Genomic DNA, 17870 nt, shown 5'->3' on the forward strand with positions numbered 1-17870 from the left:
CAGGGATTGGATATCCCTGCCAGCAAAGGTAAAGCTGTTAATGCAGGAAAGGGGAGTAAGAGATAAAATACATTGCCTCTCATATTACACCCCCTGGACACCCCTAAAAATTGAATCCTGGCTGCATCCTCCTGCACTCTAGAAATGTAAGCAAAGGTCAACTGAGTGGTGTAGAATGGATACAAGTGGATCGATTTTTTTACTGCATCAAGATTTACAAAGACTAGGGGACACTTGATGAAGTTACAGAGTAATACTTTTTAAAACTAATAGGAGGAAATATTTTTTCACTGAGAATACCTAAGCTCTGGAACGCGTTGCCAGAGAATGTGGTGAGAGTGGTTAATGTGGCTGGTTTTAAAAAAAGGTTTGGACAAGTTCCTGGAGGAAAAGCCCATAGTCTGCTGTTGAGACAGACATGGGGGAAGCCAGTTCTTGCCCTGGATCAGTGGCATGGAATGCTTTTACTATTTGAGCTTTTGTCAGGTACTTGTGACTTGGATTGACCTCTGTGAAGAAGGGATACTGGGCTAGATGGACCATTGGTCTGACCCAGTAAGGCTATTCTCATGTGAGCCAAGTGTAGGACAATTGAGCCATTATGACATCATTGATGAGTTTGGCTCTTAGGCATTGGTGGAATGAGGCACTATGACATCATAATCTCAGCTCTGGAATGCTGCTACTATTTAGTTTTTTGCCAGGTACTTGTGACTTTTTATTGGCCTCTTTGAAGACAGGATATTGGGCTAGATGGACCTTTGGTCTGACCCAGTAAGGCTATTCTTATGTTTTAAACTAAGCAGCTTGGTATGAAAACAAGGTCATTGTGGAAGGGAGTTCATAGACAAAATCGCGCGAGACAACGGCGCACCGACAACTGAGCGCAAGGTTGACGGTGCGCCGAAGAAAAGCACTATTTTAAAGGGTTCCGACGGGGGGTGTTGGTGGGGAACCCCCCTATTTTACTTAACAGACATCGCGCTGGCGTTGTGGGGGGTTTGGGGAGGTTGTAACCCCCCTCATTATACTTGAAACTATACTTTTTGCCTGTTTTTTAGGGAAAAAGTTCAGTTTTAAGTATAATGTGGGGAATTACAACCCCCAAACCCCCCACAACGGCAGCGCAATGTCTGTTAAGTTAAGTGGGGGGGTTCCCCCCCACACCCCCTGTCGGAGCCCTTTAAAATAGTGCTTTTCTTCGGTGCGCCGTCAACCTTGCGCTCAGTTGTCTGCGTTCAGTTGTCGGTGCGCCATTGTCTCGCGTGATTTAGTCCCGTCACCGTGGAAGGGTTGTGTATGTAAATATTGCAGCTGAATGGAGTTGAAGCGCAGGAGGGTTTCCAGGTGTACATATATTGTTGAACTAAGTGCATACTTACAACCACATAAAAATTGGTCAATCTTCAAATATAAAACATTTCAGCAATAGAAGACTGTCTCCCAGGGAAATGGCTTTGAAAATCACCTCTGTTGCCACATGAAACAATAACTACATATCTGCTTTTTTCAAGATTTTATCGCCACTGAAAAGCAAATCCTATTTTCTGTTCTAATGTCTGGTTGTTTCTGATGCATTTACATTGAACAAGCAGACGTGTAAATATATGCCATACTAATTATTTTGCATTCTGCAATAAACTACACCAACCTGTCTTACTGATTTTATTTTATTTTCATCCACAGCTATGGTGTGATTTTGATAAGTCAATTACCTTAAAGAACCAGACCTTCAACTCATCTGTCTTGTTCACTGATATCTGCTTCTATCCAGAGGTACAGCATTTTTTAAGTCTCTTCTTTTAAACTTCAGTACTCGTAGAAATGAAACAGATTTGTACTGAAAAATGAGGTAAATAAAAAAATTTTTAAAAGTCTATTTACTAAGCTATTAGAGTTGCAATTAGTTACTTCCCTTTGCAAATATAATAATATTTGGTCTCCCTTAATTAGATATTGCACTGAGTCTAATAATACGTCTTAACTGCAGATGAATCGCTTATTATTACTCAGTTTTCATGGTACTGTTTACCTATTTTCATGTACGTGTCTATCAACAATCATACATCTGTTGAAGCTATATCATACCTGTATCGTTATTCTCATGAACATACTGTCAAAATTGTATTCTTTCTGTCTTCTGTTTCTTTCCTTATAACCGTTAATAAAAATATTTGAACTAATAGAGTTGCAATTAGCACACATTAATTGCTATGAAATATACCCCCTCCTCTACTAACGACTAGCACGGGTTTTAGGAATTCTATGAGCAGTGGAGCAGTTATCGCCACTGCCGGCATTAAAACCCGCACTATGCGTTAGTAAAAGAGGGAGATAGTTATCAATGTTGGCTACCGGTAAGATGTATTAACAGTAGCCCGTGTTTATAACTTACCATCTTAATTAAAGAAAAAAGAAATGTCTCTAGAATCTGAAATAACTGCCACATGTCATAAAAGTGAGCCAAGTACAGGGCATCGAAGCCATTGTGACATCACTGATGAGGCTGACTCTCATGCATTGGTAGAAAGAAGCATTATGACATCACAATATCAGCTCTGGTTACCAGAAATTCTTCATACTAGGAGGAGAGGGGAAGTTATCCACATGGTATACTGTTAATATGTGTTATTTTGCCCTTAAATCATACCATTTTAGCACTGGTCTCATTTGAGCTAATTACTAATAACTGGGGTTAAAATAACCCATCATAATTGTGGTCCATGTTGATAACTCCCCCCTCCCCCCCTTAATATGAGAATTGCGCTGAATGTACAGGGTAATTTCTGTGCTAACCACCTAACATGGAAAAGGGCAGGGAAAAGTGGAAACTTCACCTTTCAGTTAACATGGAAGTGGTTGTCATGTATTAACTGTTTACATGGCAAATTATGATTTATTATATATTGGGTTGATATTTATTCCATGGTGGTCAGCATTTCTCAAAGTGTTGACTGTCACCGACTGATGTTTAGCATTTGGCCATATCTGTCAACCACATAGCAGAGGGATCTTGCCTGTGTCTCACCCGTTATCCGCCCCTGTGTATGGCCCATTGTAAACATATACTATGGAAGTTAAGCAGGTATTTGCAGAATACTGTTCAGATGGCATTCTGGCTTATACAGTACATATGTACATGCGCACATACATGCATATATATTGGCATTCTATACATTTACATATGTAACGCACATGTAAGTCTTAGCTCCTAGTTAATAAAATATCCCTTACAATGATAACCCTATCGCCTTCCTCCATTTCTAATCCAAGTTGGATGACCAAGGAATAAAGGGAGCGCTAAAGGAGGACAAAGCAATTGCCAACAGACTGAACACATTTTTTATGTCTGTATTTACCGAAGAGAATATACACGTCATACCGGAACCCATCAGGCTATATGCTGGAAGCGAAAATGGGAAACTGACAGGGTTAACAGTCAGTCTAGAAGAGGTATGCAGGCAGATTGATAGGCTTAAGAGCGATAAATCCCCAGGACCAGATGGCATTCATCCGAGGGTCATCAAGGAACTGAAAGGGACTATAGCTGAACTACTTTAGCTAATAGCCAATTTGTCAATTAAATCGGGAAAGATTCCGGAGGACTGGAAGGTGGCGAATGTTATGCTGATCTTTAAAAAAGGTTCGAGGGGAGACCTGTGAATCTACAGTCCGGTGAGTCTGACATCGGTACCGGGAAAGATGGTAGAGGCGCTGATAAAGGACCACATCATTGATCACTTTGACGGACACGGTCTGATGAGGACCAGCCAGCACGGTTCTGCAAAGGCATATCTTGTTTGACAAATTTGCTGCACTTCTTCGAGGGAGTAAACAAGCAGATAGACAAGGGCGACCCGGTCAACATTGTATATCTGGATTTTCAGAAGGCATTTGACAAGGTTCCGCATGAACGACTACTTCGGAAAATTGCGAGCCATGGAATCGAGGGTGAAATACTCACGTGGATTAAAAACTGGCTGGAGCATAGGAAACAGAGAGTGGGGGTAAATGGACAATACTCAGACTGTAAGAGCGTCACCAGTGGGGTGCCGCAGGGCTCGGTGCTTGGACCCATGCTCTTCAACATTTTTATAAACGATCTGGACATAGGTATGATGAGTGAAGTGATTAAATTTGTGGACGATACAAAGTTATTCAGAGTAGTGAAGACGCAGGGGGATTGCGAAGATCTGAAAGTGACATAATCAGGCTCGAGGAATGGGCATCGACATGGCAGATGAGGTTCAACATGGATAAGTGTAAGGTGATGCATGTCGGTAACAAAAATCTCATGCACGAATACAGGATGTCTGGGGCGGTACTTGGAGAGACCTCCCAGGAAAGAGACTTGGGAGTTATGATCGACAAGTCGATGAAGCCGTTCACACAATGTGTAGCGGCGGCGAAAAGGGCGAATAGAATGCTAGGAATAATAAAGAAGGGGATCACGAACAGATCGGAGAAGGTTATCATGCCGCTGTATTGGGCCATGGTGCGCCTCCACCTAGAGTACTGCGTCCAGCACTGATCACTGTACATGAAGAAAGACACGGTACTACTCGAGAGGGTCCAGAAAAGAGCAACTAAGATGGTTAAGGGGCTGGAGGAGTTGCCGTATAGTGAAAGATTAGAGAAACTGGGCCTCTTCTCCCTTGAGCAGAGGAGATTGAGAGGGGACATGATCGAAACATTCAAGGTACTGAAGGGAATAGACTTAGAAGATAAGGACAGGTTGTTCACCCTCTCCAAGGCAGGGAGAACGAGAGGGCACTCTCTAAAATGGAAAGGGGATAGATTCCGTACAAACGTAGGAAGTTCTTCACCCAGAGAGTGGTAGGAAACTGGAACGCTCTTCCGGAGACAGTCATAGGGGAAAACACCCTCCAGGAATTCAAGACAAAGTTAGACTAATTCCTGCTGAACCGGAACGTACGCAGGTAGGGCTAGTCTCAGGGCGCTGGTCTTTGACCAGAGAACCGCTGCGTAAGCGGACTGCTGGGCACGATAGACCACTGGTCTGACCCAGCAGCAGCAATTCTTATGTTCTTTCATCTCAAGCTCTGTAATTGGACTTTCGCCTTCTACATGCTATGGAAATTACCCTTACTAAAGTTTCCAATGACCTATTCCTGGATAGATCCACAGGCCTCTATTTTATCCTCATCCTTCTTGATCTATCTGCTGCTTTTGACACTGTTGATCACTACCGACTCTTTGATATGCAGTTCTCACTTGGATTTCAGGGCTGATTTTTTCTTGGTTTTCTTCTTATCTCTTCCATTGCACTTTTAGGGCCGGATTCTGTATAGGACCCCCGATCTCGGAAGCTGACGGGCATCCTATATAGAATCGGGCTTAAGGCTGCCTAAAATAAACCCGATTCTGTAACCCAACATCCATGTTGCAGACGCCGGTTAGAGAATCAGGTTATTGTAGACGTGGCCACTAAGCCAGAAACAAGCCAGAACACCCCCCACCCCCCGAAGATCACCGGCAGGAGGGTGCCCAATCCCTCCTGCCAGACCCCCCCCTTGAATGAAATTGGCAGGAGGGTGCTTAATCCTTCCTGCCGGAAACCCCCCACCATAGATATCGCGACGACCCACCCACGCGCGGAACCCGCCCCCAGCTAACCTTTAATAATGGACAGATAGGTCTTCCCACCATCCGTCTGGCAGGCCCGCCTCTGTTGAAATGAGGGATGCACCAGGGAGGGGCCTATGGCCTAATTAGCCCAGGCACCTAAGGCCCTGAATATATGATAGGGCGATTAAACAAATTTTAAATAAAATTGAAACTATGGGCAGGGCCTTACGCACATGAGCCAACCTAAGATCCCGGTTGGCCCATGTGCCTAAGGCCCCGCCCATAGGAGGGGCCTTAGGCACCTGGGCCAATCAGGCCTTAAGCCCCTCTCCAGTGCATCCCTCTCCAGTGCATCAGGAAGGGGCAGACCCGCCTCATTTCGATGGAGGCGGGCCTGCCGGATGGACGGAGGGAAAACCCGTCCAGCCATCATTAAAAGTTAGTGGGCGGGGCCACGCATGGGGTGGTCATCGTGATATCTAAGGTGGGGGTGGGGGTTTCTGGCAGGAGGAACTGGGCACCCTCCTGCCGGTTTCATTCGGGTGTTGGGGGCTTTCGGCAGGAGTGGTTGGGCACCCTCCTGTCAGTTTTGTTCAGGATGGGTGGGGGGTATTCCAGCAGGAGGGATTGGGCACCCTTCTGCCGGCGATCTTCAAGGGGGGTGGGGTATTCCAGACAGGAGGGATTGGCCATCCCTCCTGCTGCGTTCGTGCTGGGGGGTGGGGGGGACTGACAGCCACAGCCGCGGACACTAAACTTATCGCGGTAGGGAGATCCCTTGCCGCAATAAGCTTAACAGCCATGTCTACTTGCAGTGTAGGCCAGCATTTTGCTGGCCTACATTGTATGTATCTCCCGCTGGACTAGGGAAACGCATATGGCCGCCTAGGTTCGCCTAAGGCTACTTCTGGAGCATCCCACGTCTAGCCTTAGGCAAGTTTAGGCGGGCATGTGGGCCTCCCTAGGCTCCTAGAAGCGCCACCAACGTAGGCAGCCTGCCTCAGGAGCTTTTAAAAAAAAAAACCAAACATGCAACCCGATTGGCTGGTTAGGCAGCGGTAGGATGCCTATCATTGCCTACAATCGGGACGCCATTTGCAGAATCTAGGCCTTAATGTACGTCAGGGCTCTGTCTTAGGGTAATTTCTTTTTTTTTATTGTATTATATTTATTTATTATTTAACATAATAAGAAATTCAGAAAAACAATAATTCAAAAAAATAAAAAATGATTTTCCAAGCAACATCTAAATTAAGTCTAGCCCACATTAATGAGACTGCTTCATGAGTAAGTTACAAGAACAAAAAGTAATAGAAATATTTTAGAGCTCTTCAGTATTATCAGACAGGAAAAAAAGAGGGGAAAAAACCCTTAATTTTAGTCACATTTATCTTCAACCATTACAGATTTATATTCTGAAATTGTCTGGGGTACAGTTTTATCCAAAAGGATCCACAAAAGTATACTTATTATTTCCATGTGCAACCTGACATTTATATGGAAGGAAAAAAAGGAAGCTCCTATTGCTAAAGTCGTGGAGGGGCATAATCAAAAGATACATCTAAGTCCATTTTGGGCCTAAATCGCTAGTCGCCCAAAGTAAGCAGTGTTTAAAATATTTTGGTTTTTGAGAGTCGTCTAACTGTACATCCAGCTGTTTGATCGCCCAGACCACTAAGTCATCTATCTTTATACACCATTCTCGTCCAAAAATTTGTCCAGGTCAAAAACGTCTAGAAAAGGACCTTTTGGATGTGGGAGGGGCCAGCAAAGTAATGGACTGGACACCTAGACATGGCAACAGAGTAGTGGGGCACCTTACAGGGCACTGCTGCAAATTCACAAAAAGGGTGCCACATAACCATCTCACCATAACTCCCTTATAGGTCATGGTGAGCCCCCCCCCCCCAAATCACCCCCAAAACCTACTAGAACCATCTGTCTACCACCCCAATAGTCCTCATGACTGCAGCTGGCACCTATATGACAGTACAGTAGGGTTTGGGGGGGATGAGAGGTGCACATGTTACATTACATTAGTGACTTTTATTCCGCCATTATCTTGCTGTTCAAGGTGGATTACATAAGAGATTATCTGGACATTTCCAGAAGAGTTACATATTCCACCATAAATACAGTGGTTAGAGTGGCTTATGGGCTTGGGTCCTCCTCTCTATGGTTCACTAGCCCACCCACCCCCACACTACTTAAGCCACCTCTGTGCTACTCTCCTAGGCTTTGTATGCCAGGTGCTGATGTTCTGGAGACAGATATTCCAATTTTTATGGTGTTGGGGGGGGGGGGGCAGTGATCACTGGGGCTCTGTGTAGGGGTCTGTACTTTGTGTCTGCAGTGCATATCTGGTCAATCTGGATACCTTTTTGGCACTTAGACCTGGTTTTACATGGCCTAAGTCACAACGTACAAGTTCCGTCCAGGCAGCCTCATTAAACTTTTGGTTATACTTGCAGTATGACTAAGTTTAGATCAGCCCACATCCCGCCCAAATCCCTCCCTCACCACGCCTCCTAAAATGCTCCTTTTAGCTCTGGTTGTACATCAGCACTGAAAAGGCCTAAGTCGTTTTTAGATACGTCTAAAATCCGGTTTGATTCTCGTCACTCAGACGACTTGTCTTACTGATTGTCCAAGTGCCGATTTAGGCCGGTTTTTAGACGTATTTCCATTTCGATTATGAGCCCCTTAGACTTCAGTTGTAGAAATAGCTTTCTACGCAATTATGTCTGTCTGCCTACATATGGAACTATGATTAATTGTTGACCACAGAACAAAGCCTGTTTCTTGGCAAAATATAATTTCAAAATAGTTTTCTTTTCCACCTCAGTTTGAAAAGTAACAAGCAAGGTAGCTCTCTTGGCCATATTATCTTTAGAAGATTCCAAAAACTGAGAAATATTTAATCTATTAGGAGATACCAACTGATCCATACCCCCTTCTTCAGCTACACATTTAGAATTCCTTGAAAGGTAATACATTTTCTCTGGTGATACATTATCATCCTGAGAATATTGAATAACATCTCTCAGGTACATCTTCAGGAGTTCCAGTGGAAATAAATAATTGGAGATAGGAAAATTCAAAAACCTGAGGTTTCTCACTCTCAATAAATTTTCTCTTTCCTCCAAATAAAAATGTTGTGATGTGTTATTTTTAATATTTGAAATTTCTGACTTTTGCAAAGTTGAACTAGATTAATCTAATTTCTATTTTCTATTAAAGTAATTGAGATTCATGCTCAATCACTTTAGTTGTCACCTCAGAAGATAACTGACATAGCTTGGATACAGTACTTTGCAATAATACTTCTATATGTTTTCTCACTAACCAGATATCTTGTAAAGTAATTGTTTTGTCCACAGAAACAGGACTTAGGTCTGTCTGCGAAAACATTTGAACAGGGAGAGGAGCATTGGAAATTCCTTTGCTCTGCTCTAAATTTCCTGAAGTTGAACCCAAATCAGTCAATTGCTGGGAGAATGGGCCTTTCCCAATACTAGGGACTGACTCATATATCCCTTTAGATGTTCCCGGTTGAGGAGGAGGTGATGGTTCACAGAAGGATAAAGAAGCAGAATGAAAAGATGCATTCACTTGACCAATATTGGCAGCTGTCATCAAAGGAACACAATGTTGGTTCATAGGACCTTTAACAGGAATAGATGATATCGTCTTTGCCTGTTTTTTTCCCATTGTTAAAAAGTTTTATAAATTTCTGCTTGGTCTTTGGGTTCTGAAGGGGCTCCATAGGGGCATAACCTGCCACTTTGGGCATGCATGGGAATGCAACTGCAGACCACATTCCGTGGCTTGGTGTCTTTTAAGCAGTCTGCCAGGACCTCTCTCTCCAGCTACTGATGTTGGCAGCTCTCCGCAGGAGTGCCTGTCTAATGGTAATACAAAGAACCCACTGGCTTGAGGATATCTTCTTTTCTCCATCTATACTTATTCCCTTGGTACTCTGATCTCCTCTGATGGTTTTCAGTATTTCCTTTATGCTGATGACTTCCAGATTTATCTCTCTACACCAGAAATTTCTACAGGAATCCAAGCCCAAGTCTCAGCCTGCCTGTCCGAAATTGCTGCCTGGATATCTCATTGCCATTTAAAATTGAACTTGGCCAAGATTGAGCTTCTTATCTATCTTCCTAAACCTACCTCTCCTCTACCTACCTCTTCTCTTCCCCCATTCTCTATTTATATGGATAACACTCTCCTACTCCCTGTCTTGTCAACTCGCAACCTTGGGGGTCATTGTTGACTCCTTTCTCTGTACAAATCCAACAGACCACTAAAGCCTGTCATTTCTCTATATTATCACCAAAGACTGGCCTTTCCTTTCTGAGCATGCTACCAAACCCTTATCCATGCTCTTATCACCTCTCACCTAGATTACTGCAACTTGCTTCTCACAGGTCTTTCACTAAACCATTCTTCTCCCCTTCAAACCATTCAAAATTCTGTTGCACAACTTATAATCAGTTTAGTGAAATCCTGCAAACTGCATAAATCACATATATTGCTAGTCAACTTCAATATCTATCGATATATATATTGAAGTTGATGGCCATTCACTGCACATAGACCAGATAAGTTTGGTTGATTGTTCACAATAATTTTAAAATTCGGTGATATGTTTTACCAGTGACAAAGAAGTTACACCTGAAGAGTGTGCTATGATTAGAACTGAACATTAAGACCGTAAAGTCTTTGAACTCATGGTCATTCCCTTGGATCTATGAGCACACAATAATATTGCTATATATTGAAGTTGACAAGCAATATATGTGATTTATTCAGTCTGCGGGATTTCACCGGATTGATTGTATTATTTTCCCTTCAGGCTACCAGTGAAATTGGTTTCTATCCCCTTCTTATATCATTTTCTGGGGCACAGCTTATATTCTGCAAATGTCACTATGTTCACATTACCCCTCTCCTCAAGTCATTTTATTGGCTCCTTATCCATTTCCACATACAGTTGAAACTCTTCTTATTGACTTACAAATGCATTCACTCTGCAGCTCCTCAGCATCTCTTCTCTCTTATTTCTAACCTATACTCCTCTCCGGGAACTCCATTCATCAGATAAGTCTCTCCTATCAGAACCCTTCTCCTCTACTGCCAACTCCAGACTCCCTCCCTTCTATCTTGCTGCACCGAATCCCTGGAACATACTGTCTTGAGTCAGTGTCAAGCTCCGACTATGGTATTATTCAAATCTAGTCTAAAGCTCACTTTTTCGAGGCTGCTTTTAACTGCTAACTCTTACTCACTTGTAAAGTATCCATGTCTGTTTTATTATTCTCTCTGTGAGAAATTCCCTAACTCCCTATTTATCCTGCTTCTGTTTTGATTAGATTGTAAGCTCTATTGAGCAGGGATTGTCTCTTACATGTTTAATGTACAGTGCTGTGTACATCCAGCACTGCTATAGCAGTAATAGTAGCCTTGCCATGTACTTTGTTTATCATAGTGACATCAGATCTACAAAGCTACATCTTTATACACCACTTCTATAAATGACACTAAAGATTGCTTGAGGAAATTTGGGTGCATGACCAATTTCCACACACAATTTATTTGAGCAACAAGCCAATTAGTGACGATAACGGGGTGCTAACAATTATCAATGCTAATTGGCATCAATTAAAATTCATGTGCATATTTTTAGGCATCAGGATCCATGCGTAAATTTTACGCATGGTTCCAAAAAGGGGACGTGGTCATGAGAGTGTCACGGGCAGATCAGGGGTGTTCCTGTCATTTATGCGGGTCACAACAAATACATACACTACAGACTAAATACAAAAAGACATATCAGCGGCCAGCACTCAAATATACACGGAGAGCTCAATTCAACATACTTAATCTTACAGAATAAGTATCTCTTCAATAATCACTTAAAATTATGCAAATTTTACTGCTGGCGCATATACATCGGAATCTCATTCCATTCTCGAGGGCCTATGCAGGAAAACATACTTGTCCCAGACACTCTCAGCCTCAAGTGCTTGACCGGTTGAATATACAGATCAGCGCGGTTCACAGAATGCAATTTTTATGGCGGAACGTAGGGCAAAATACTGTCGCACTAGACATTTTGGTGCTAATCCATGCACACAGAGATAGACCATCAACAACAGTTTATAACGTATCCAATTTCAGCCAATATAGTTTTACATAGTATTCGAACACATGTTCACTCTTCCCTAATCTGAAAAGCATTCCGACAGCTGAATTTTGCGCAACCTGCAAAGCACATAACATTGACGCAGGTATGCCTAAAAGAACTAAATTGCAAACCTGATAATACTACTGTTTGCAAGGGGAATCCATACCTAATTTAGGTGTGAGGATTTACACCAGGGTTTAGTTGGTGTAAATCAGGGGTGTCCAACCTGCGGCCCAAGGGCCACATGTGGCCCCCATGAAGTATTTTGTGCGGCCCCAGTCGAGGGCGATGCAGTGTTTTCCTCTGCTGCCCCCCGGGTGTTTACCATCTTGCCGGCTCCCTCCTCTGTCTTTCTGCAGCGTTTGCACGGCCCCAGAAACATTTTTTTCGGCCCAGGGAAGCCAAAAGGTTGGACACCCCTGGTGTACATCCTTGTGCGTAAAGCATTATTCTGTAAACAGGGCCTAACCTTGAACACCGTGTATCGAACAGCGCTTATTGGAGCTGACTAAAAAATAAGGGGCTGATTCTATAAAAGGTGCCTAAAGTTAGCTGCCTCTTAGGCTCCTAACTTAATTGGCAAAATATCCTTAACAGCTTCAATAATTGGTTAAAAAAAATTTAATTGAGCAATAGGTGCCTATCCAATTCTATAAAAGATAGGCACCTATCGCAATGCGCTTAGTGGCACCTAATGCCAAAGTGAGCATTTCTATGGGTGGAGCGTGAGTTAGGTACCGCTGAGCGCGATTCTCCAAAAACGTAAGCACCTGAAATGTAGGCCTTTAAAAATCCTTCGCATACATTTCAGGCACCTAAGCTTTTACATAGGCACCACTAGCCGCGATTCCGTAAACGGCACCTAAGTGTGATTGACACTTAGCAAACACCTGCCAATTTAGGTGCAGTTTATAGAATCAGCCCCTAAGGTTTTTTTCAATGTCATTTAAAGAATTCAGTCCAGAATGGAGAGAAAACTTGGACTGAATCAGTTTGTCCTGAGGAAAAACATGGGGCCGAAGCATAAATTCTAAGGCTGAGCTTTGTAACCAGTGAAAATAAGGTTTTAGAAGAGAACCTAAAATACACTTCCCCCTCCATATTCATGGGGGTTAGGTGCAGAGCCGGCCTGCGAATATGGAAAAACCGCAAATAATATTCTGGCCGGTTCTGCCCTTATCCCCCACTTCCCCCGTCTATTTTTAGCCCTGAAAGCCCCCCCCCCCCCCAAGCCTTACCTGGTGGTCTAGCAGGTATTCAGGCAGGAGCGATCTTCCCACGCGCATGCCCCGTACAGATCGCTCACAGGAAATGGCTCCCTTAAGCTCCTGTAGTCTCTTGAGCCATTTCCTGTGAGCGATCTGCACGGAGCAGGAGCGTGGGAAGATCGCTCCTGCCTGAAAATCCGCTAGATCACCAGGTAAGGCTTAGGGGGGGGGGAGCTTACAGGGCTAAAAATAGCCCAAAAAATGGAAAAAAAAAAATTTCTGGTCAAAAATCGCAAATAACCGAATCCGTAGATACAGAATTTGCGAATACGGTACGATAAAAGAGATCTGTGGGCATACCTTATGCAGACCTATATGCAAGTGTTTAGGATAGGGTTACCAGATTTTCCTTCGAGAAAATCCAGACCCATGGCCACGCCCCCCCAGGACCGCCCAGTTCAGCCCTGTCCCCAGACAAGCATCCGCACTTGCGCGGACACGATGCAATGATGTCATGCGCATGCGTGCGTGATGTCACATGTGCGGATGCCCTTTCCCGACGCGATTAGGTTGGGAAGCTTTTCAAAACCCGGACAAAGTGCCCGGTTTTGAAAAGCCTGTCCAGAAACCCCAGACATGTCCTCAGAAGGAAATCCGGACATGTCATCAAAAGGAAATTGGACTTCAGGTAACCCTAGTTTAGGAAAACTTTCCACCATATCATAGTAACATAGTAAATGACGGAAGATAAAGACCTGAATGTTCCATCCAGTCTGCCCAACCATGCACTCTCTATAACAGTGGTTCTCAACTCTGTCCTGGGGACCCCCCAGCCAGTCGGGTTTTTAAGATATCCCTAATGAATATGCATGAGAGAGATTTGCATATAATGGAAGTGGCAGGTATGCAAATCTCTCTCATGCATATTCATTAGGGATATCTTAGAAACCCGACTGGCTCCCCAGGACAGGGTTGAGAACCACTGCTCTATAAATTAATGATTTAATTTAAATTGTTCATTTTCTTAGATACTTCCAGGCCAGAGAAACCCATAGCTGTGCGTAGTTTCCATCTACTGGAGTCTCCGTCAAAGCTCACCCCAGCCCATCTAAACCATCCCAACCTATCCTCAACTGAATGGCCATATACAGGTCACAGACTGTGCAAATCTGCCCAGTACTGACCTTAGTTTTTCAATATATACCATTATTTTCTGATCAGAGGTCCTCTGTGTTCATCCCACGCTTTTTTGAACACTGTCATCGTTTTCCTCTCTACCACCTCCCTCGGGAGCGCATTCCAGGCATCCACCATCCTCTCCGTAAAAATGGCATCTCAGTATTCACTTTAGAGTTCTGGTTTGGCTGTGATCATTGACAGCACCTCAAGGGACACCTTGAAACATATTGGATTGTGTCACTCAGACATAATAGCCCATTGTAGTATTTAACTTTTCTAATATTTGACAGGTATGTTTTGATTTTTAACCCTTTAGAACTGCAAGGTACAGGCGGAATAGAAGTCTCTAATGTAATGTAATGTAATGAACATAATCTGAGATTGTTGACTGGGCTGTAGGCCTCCAAAACAAGATTTGTGTGTCTATGATGGCATCCAAACCTATCTCCAGGTTTCAAAGATGCATGTAACCAGCAGGTTGCAGTGCACTTATTATCCCCGAAGATCACCTGTGCCTGACAGATACTCCGCAGAACACTAGGCATTGCTATCTGTGTTAGGAGATTGTGCCATGCTGCTGGATAATTTTAGGCTGGCATTGACTCATAGCTACTTGCATTGTAAGCCAGCTCCATTATTTCCCTCCTTGTAGCATGTCATAGAAACAGGCACTCAGCATCGTGTTTCATTACCCTGCTCGTTAGGGATGATGTCTGTTGCAGTGAATAAGACTCACTGGAACACAATCAGAACGAGGCAGAAAGAATACTCCTGCCAGATCCTGGAGAATAGGTAATGTGTTTAATCTATGCAGGGATCTATAAATATTTCATAGAATTTGTAAGTAAAGGTCAGTTCATTAGTTCTAATTTGGTTCACCATGCAAAATTATTTCCACTGCTCTTTTAAACTGTATGAGGTAGCAGAACAACACACAGACTGGTGGCATCTTATAGATTAACAGATAAAGAGAGCAATTTTCTAAGCTGCAGTACAGTAATACATTTTCATGCTATTTTGCTGCAAGAAATTTCCCCTGCATCATTGCAGTGGCCAAGAAAATTCTGCATTATCAGCCATGGCAACATGTTAGGTGATGTGGTCTCCAAAAAGGAGCATGTAACCCTAGTGCCATAGTAAAGGGGGGTGGTGAGGGTGGACCACCAAGGGCACTATCATGGTGGGGACATTGGCTGCTCTCTGCTACCCCCCCCCACGCCACACCCTTCCTTCCTCGCCCCTGTACATCTTTAAAATTTTTGCCAGTGTGAGCATTACTCTGTCCTGCTGCTCGCACTGACCTTGCTCCCTCTGAAATCACTTCCAGGTCGTAGGAAAGCCAATGCCAGTGCGCGCAGCAGGCTGGAGAAGCTTCTCGCACTGTCGAAGATTTAAAGAGCTACGGGGTGGGAAGGGAGGGCACAAGTGTGGCATGGGGGCCCATAGGAGCAAGGGAGTTGGCGCAGAGAAGGGTGCGGGGTGCACCAATGCTCCTGGCTCTTCCTACCCCCGCTACACCACTGTGTAACCCCATGGTCCTCCCCTTTGTGATTTTAGAATTCATAACATTTAGCACCTAGACCCTCATCACGCCCAATATCACCCCACACCCGATCCCCAATATCAATGAGATCCTACTGCCTTGGAAAACCCAGACCATCTCAATTTTCAGTCAGATCAGGCTACCTTGATCACTTCAAGAATCCCAGCTGGACTATTGCCTTTTCCTTACCTCAGAGAAAAGCTGCAGTTCTTTGGGAGCAATAAAAACACTATCCCCCCTCTTGCAGCTATGTAAAAGCTTAGGTGTGTTCCGCCACTTATTTCTGTCAGATGGGATGATAAGTGACATTCAGAAAAACACACAGACAATATAAAAGCATAGACAATAACCCTTTATTATACTTATATATATAGATGAATATAAAAATATGCTTATTAGCGCGTGCTAAATGCTAAAGCATGCATGTTATCCTACAGACATGTTAGCAGTTAGCACATGCGTTGATTTAGCGTGCGCTAAAACGCTTAGCGCTCCTTAGTAAAAGAGGGCCTTCGTGTGCATTTCGGTGCCTAATTTTGGGCACGAGCGTTAATGCCTTCCAAAAGCTGGTGTAAATACTGGTGCCCAATTTAAGTACACTAATGACAGCATTCTATAACATTGTGACTAAGGGCTCCTTTTACTAAGCCGCGTTAGGGCTTTTTTAAAATTATTATTATTATTATAATTTTCAAAATTATACATTACAGAAAAGTACAAGAATGGAATTACAGTGGTACCTTGGATTACGAGCATAATCCGTTCCAGGAGCATGCTCGTAATCCAAAATACTCCATAGGAAGTAAGGGAAACTTGCTTTGATATGTTCCCACTCCCCACCTTCCCCCCCCCCCCCTCACGAGAACCGGCATTGCTCCTCCCGAAGGCCCCCCGCGAACCGGCACCCTCCCCCCCGCTGCCATCGGGCACCCCCCCGCCGCCACTGGCACCCCCCGCCGCGACCTGAGATCCCCCAACCCATCCGAACCCTCTTCTTACTTCCAGTGTAGCCTCCGCAACGGCACCAGCATGTCCTGTGCATTAGTGCCAGTGCCCGAAAATCTGCTTCCTGTGCCAGGCCTTGAGCATGCGCAGATTTTCGGGCACCGGCACCAACGCACAGGACATGCTGGTGCTGGTGCTGATGCGGAGGCTACACTGGAAGTAAGAAGAGGGTTGGGGTGGGTTGGGGGATCTCAGGTTGCGGCGGGGGGGGGGTGCCGGATCGCGGGGGGGAAGGTGCCGGTTCGCGGGGGGGGGGGGCGCTCGTACAGCGAGACAAGCTCGGTTTATGAGGCACCAAGTTTGCGAATGTTTTGCTCGTCTTGCAAAACACTCTCAAATAGGTGCACTCGTAAACCGAGGTACCACTGTATACACAGAAAAAGAAAAAAAAAGGAAATAAACTACTACTGTAGTAATATTAAAGCAACCAACAATTTCCATCAAGCCCACATTAAGGGAGATTACTTATTTTAAACAGAAAAATTGACAAACATAATAAAAAATTTCTAGTAATGTACTTCAAGTAAATATTATTTGCAAAAGATCAAAATTCTCATTCATCCTGGTCTCATTTAAATTAACTCCTGTAGACAGTAGCTATCAAATTCAATTTACGTCCCCAATTTCAGGAAAGGCTGCAAGAACAAGCGGTCAAAGGACCCGATTTGGATCTCAGCAGAAGTAAAGAGGGCAATAAATGACAAAAAAGTATCCTTCTGGAGATGGAAAAAGGATCCAACGGAGGAAAATCACCAGGCGCACAGGAAATGCCAAAAAGAATGCCACCGAGAGGTTAGAAAAGCAAAAGGGAAATACGAAGAGGGGCTGGACAGGGAGGCGAAAAACTTCAAGGCATTCTTCAGTTACATAAAGGGGAAACGACCAGCGAGAGAGGAGGTGGGGCCGTTGGACGATGGGGATAGGAAGGGAGTGATTAAGGAGGATAAAGAGGTAGCTGAGAGGTTGAACACGTTCTTCTCGTCGGTTTTCACGAGAGAAGACACATCTAATATACCGGACTCAGAGGAGCTCATGAGTGGGGAACAGGCTGAAAAATTGGAGCATATAGAGGTAAGTAAGGAGGATGTCCTCAAACAGATAGACAGGTTAAAATGCGGCAAATCACCGGGTCCGGACGGGATCCACCCAAGGG

General features: G+C 44.0%; 1 protein-coding gene across 4 annotated transcripts in view; it reads left to right on the forward strand.

Moving 5' to 3' along the window:
* The window catches only part of ADCY8 (adenylate cyclase 8), a 588267-nt gene that overhangs the window by 448952 nt on the left and 121445 nt on the right, over window positions 1–17870 (forward strand). For all 4 annotated transcript variants that reach the window (XM_033933219.1, XM_033933220.1, XM_033933217.1 and 1 more), the window contains one exon: window positions 1687–1776. In XM_033933219.1, coding sequence (XP_033789110.1) covers window positions 1687–1776 — 90 coding nt within the window. The remainder of the gene's footprint in view (window positions 1–1686; window positions 1777–17870) is intronic.

This window comes from Geotrypetes seraphini, chromosome 2, assembly GCF_902459505.1.
Source record: "Geotrypetes seraphini chromosome 2, aGeoSer1.1, whole genome shotgun sequence".
Taxonomy (NCBI): domain Eukaryota; kingdom Metazoa; phylum Chordata; class Amphibia; order Gymnophiona; family Dermophiidae; genus Geotrypetes; species Geotrypetes seraphini.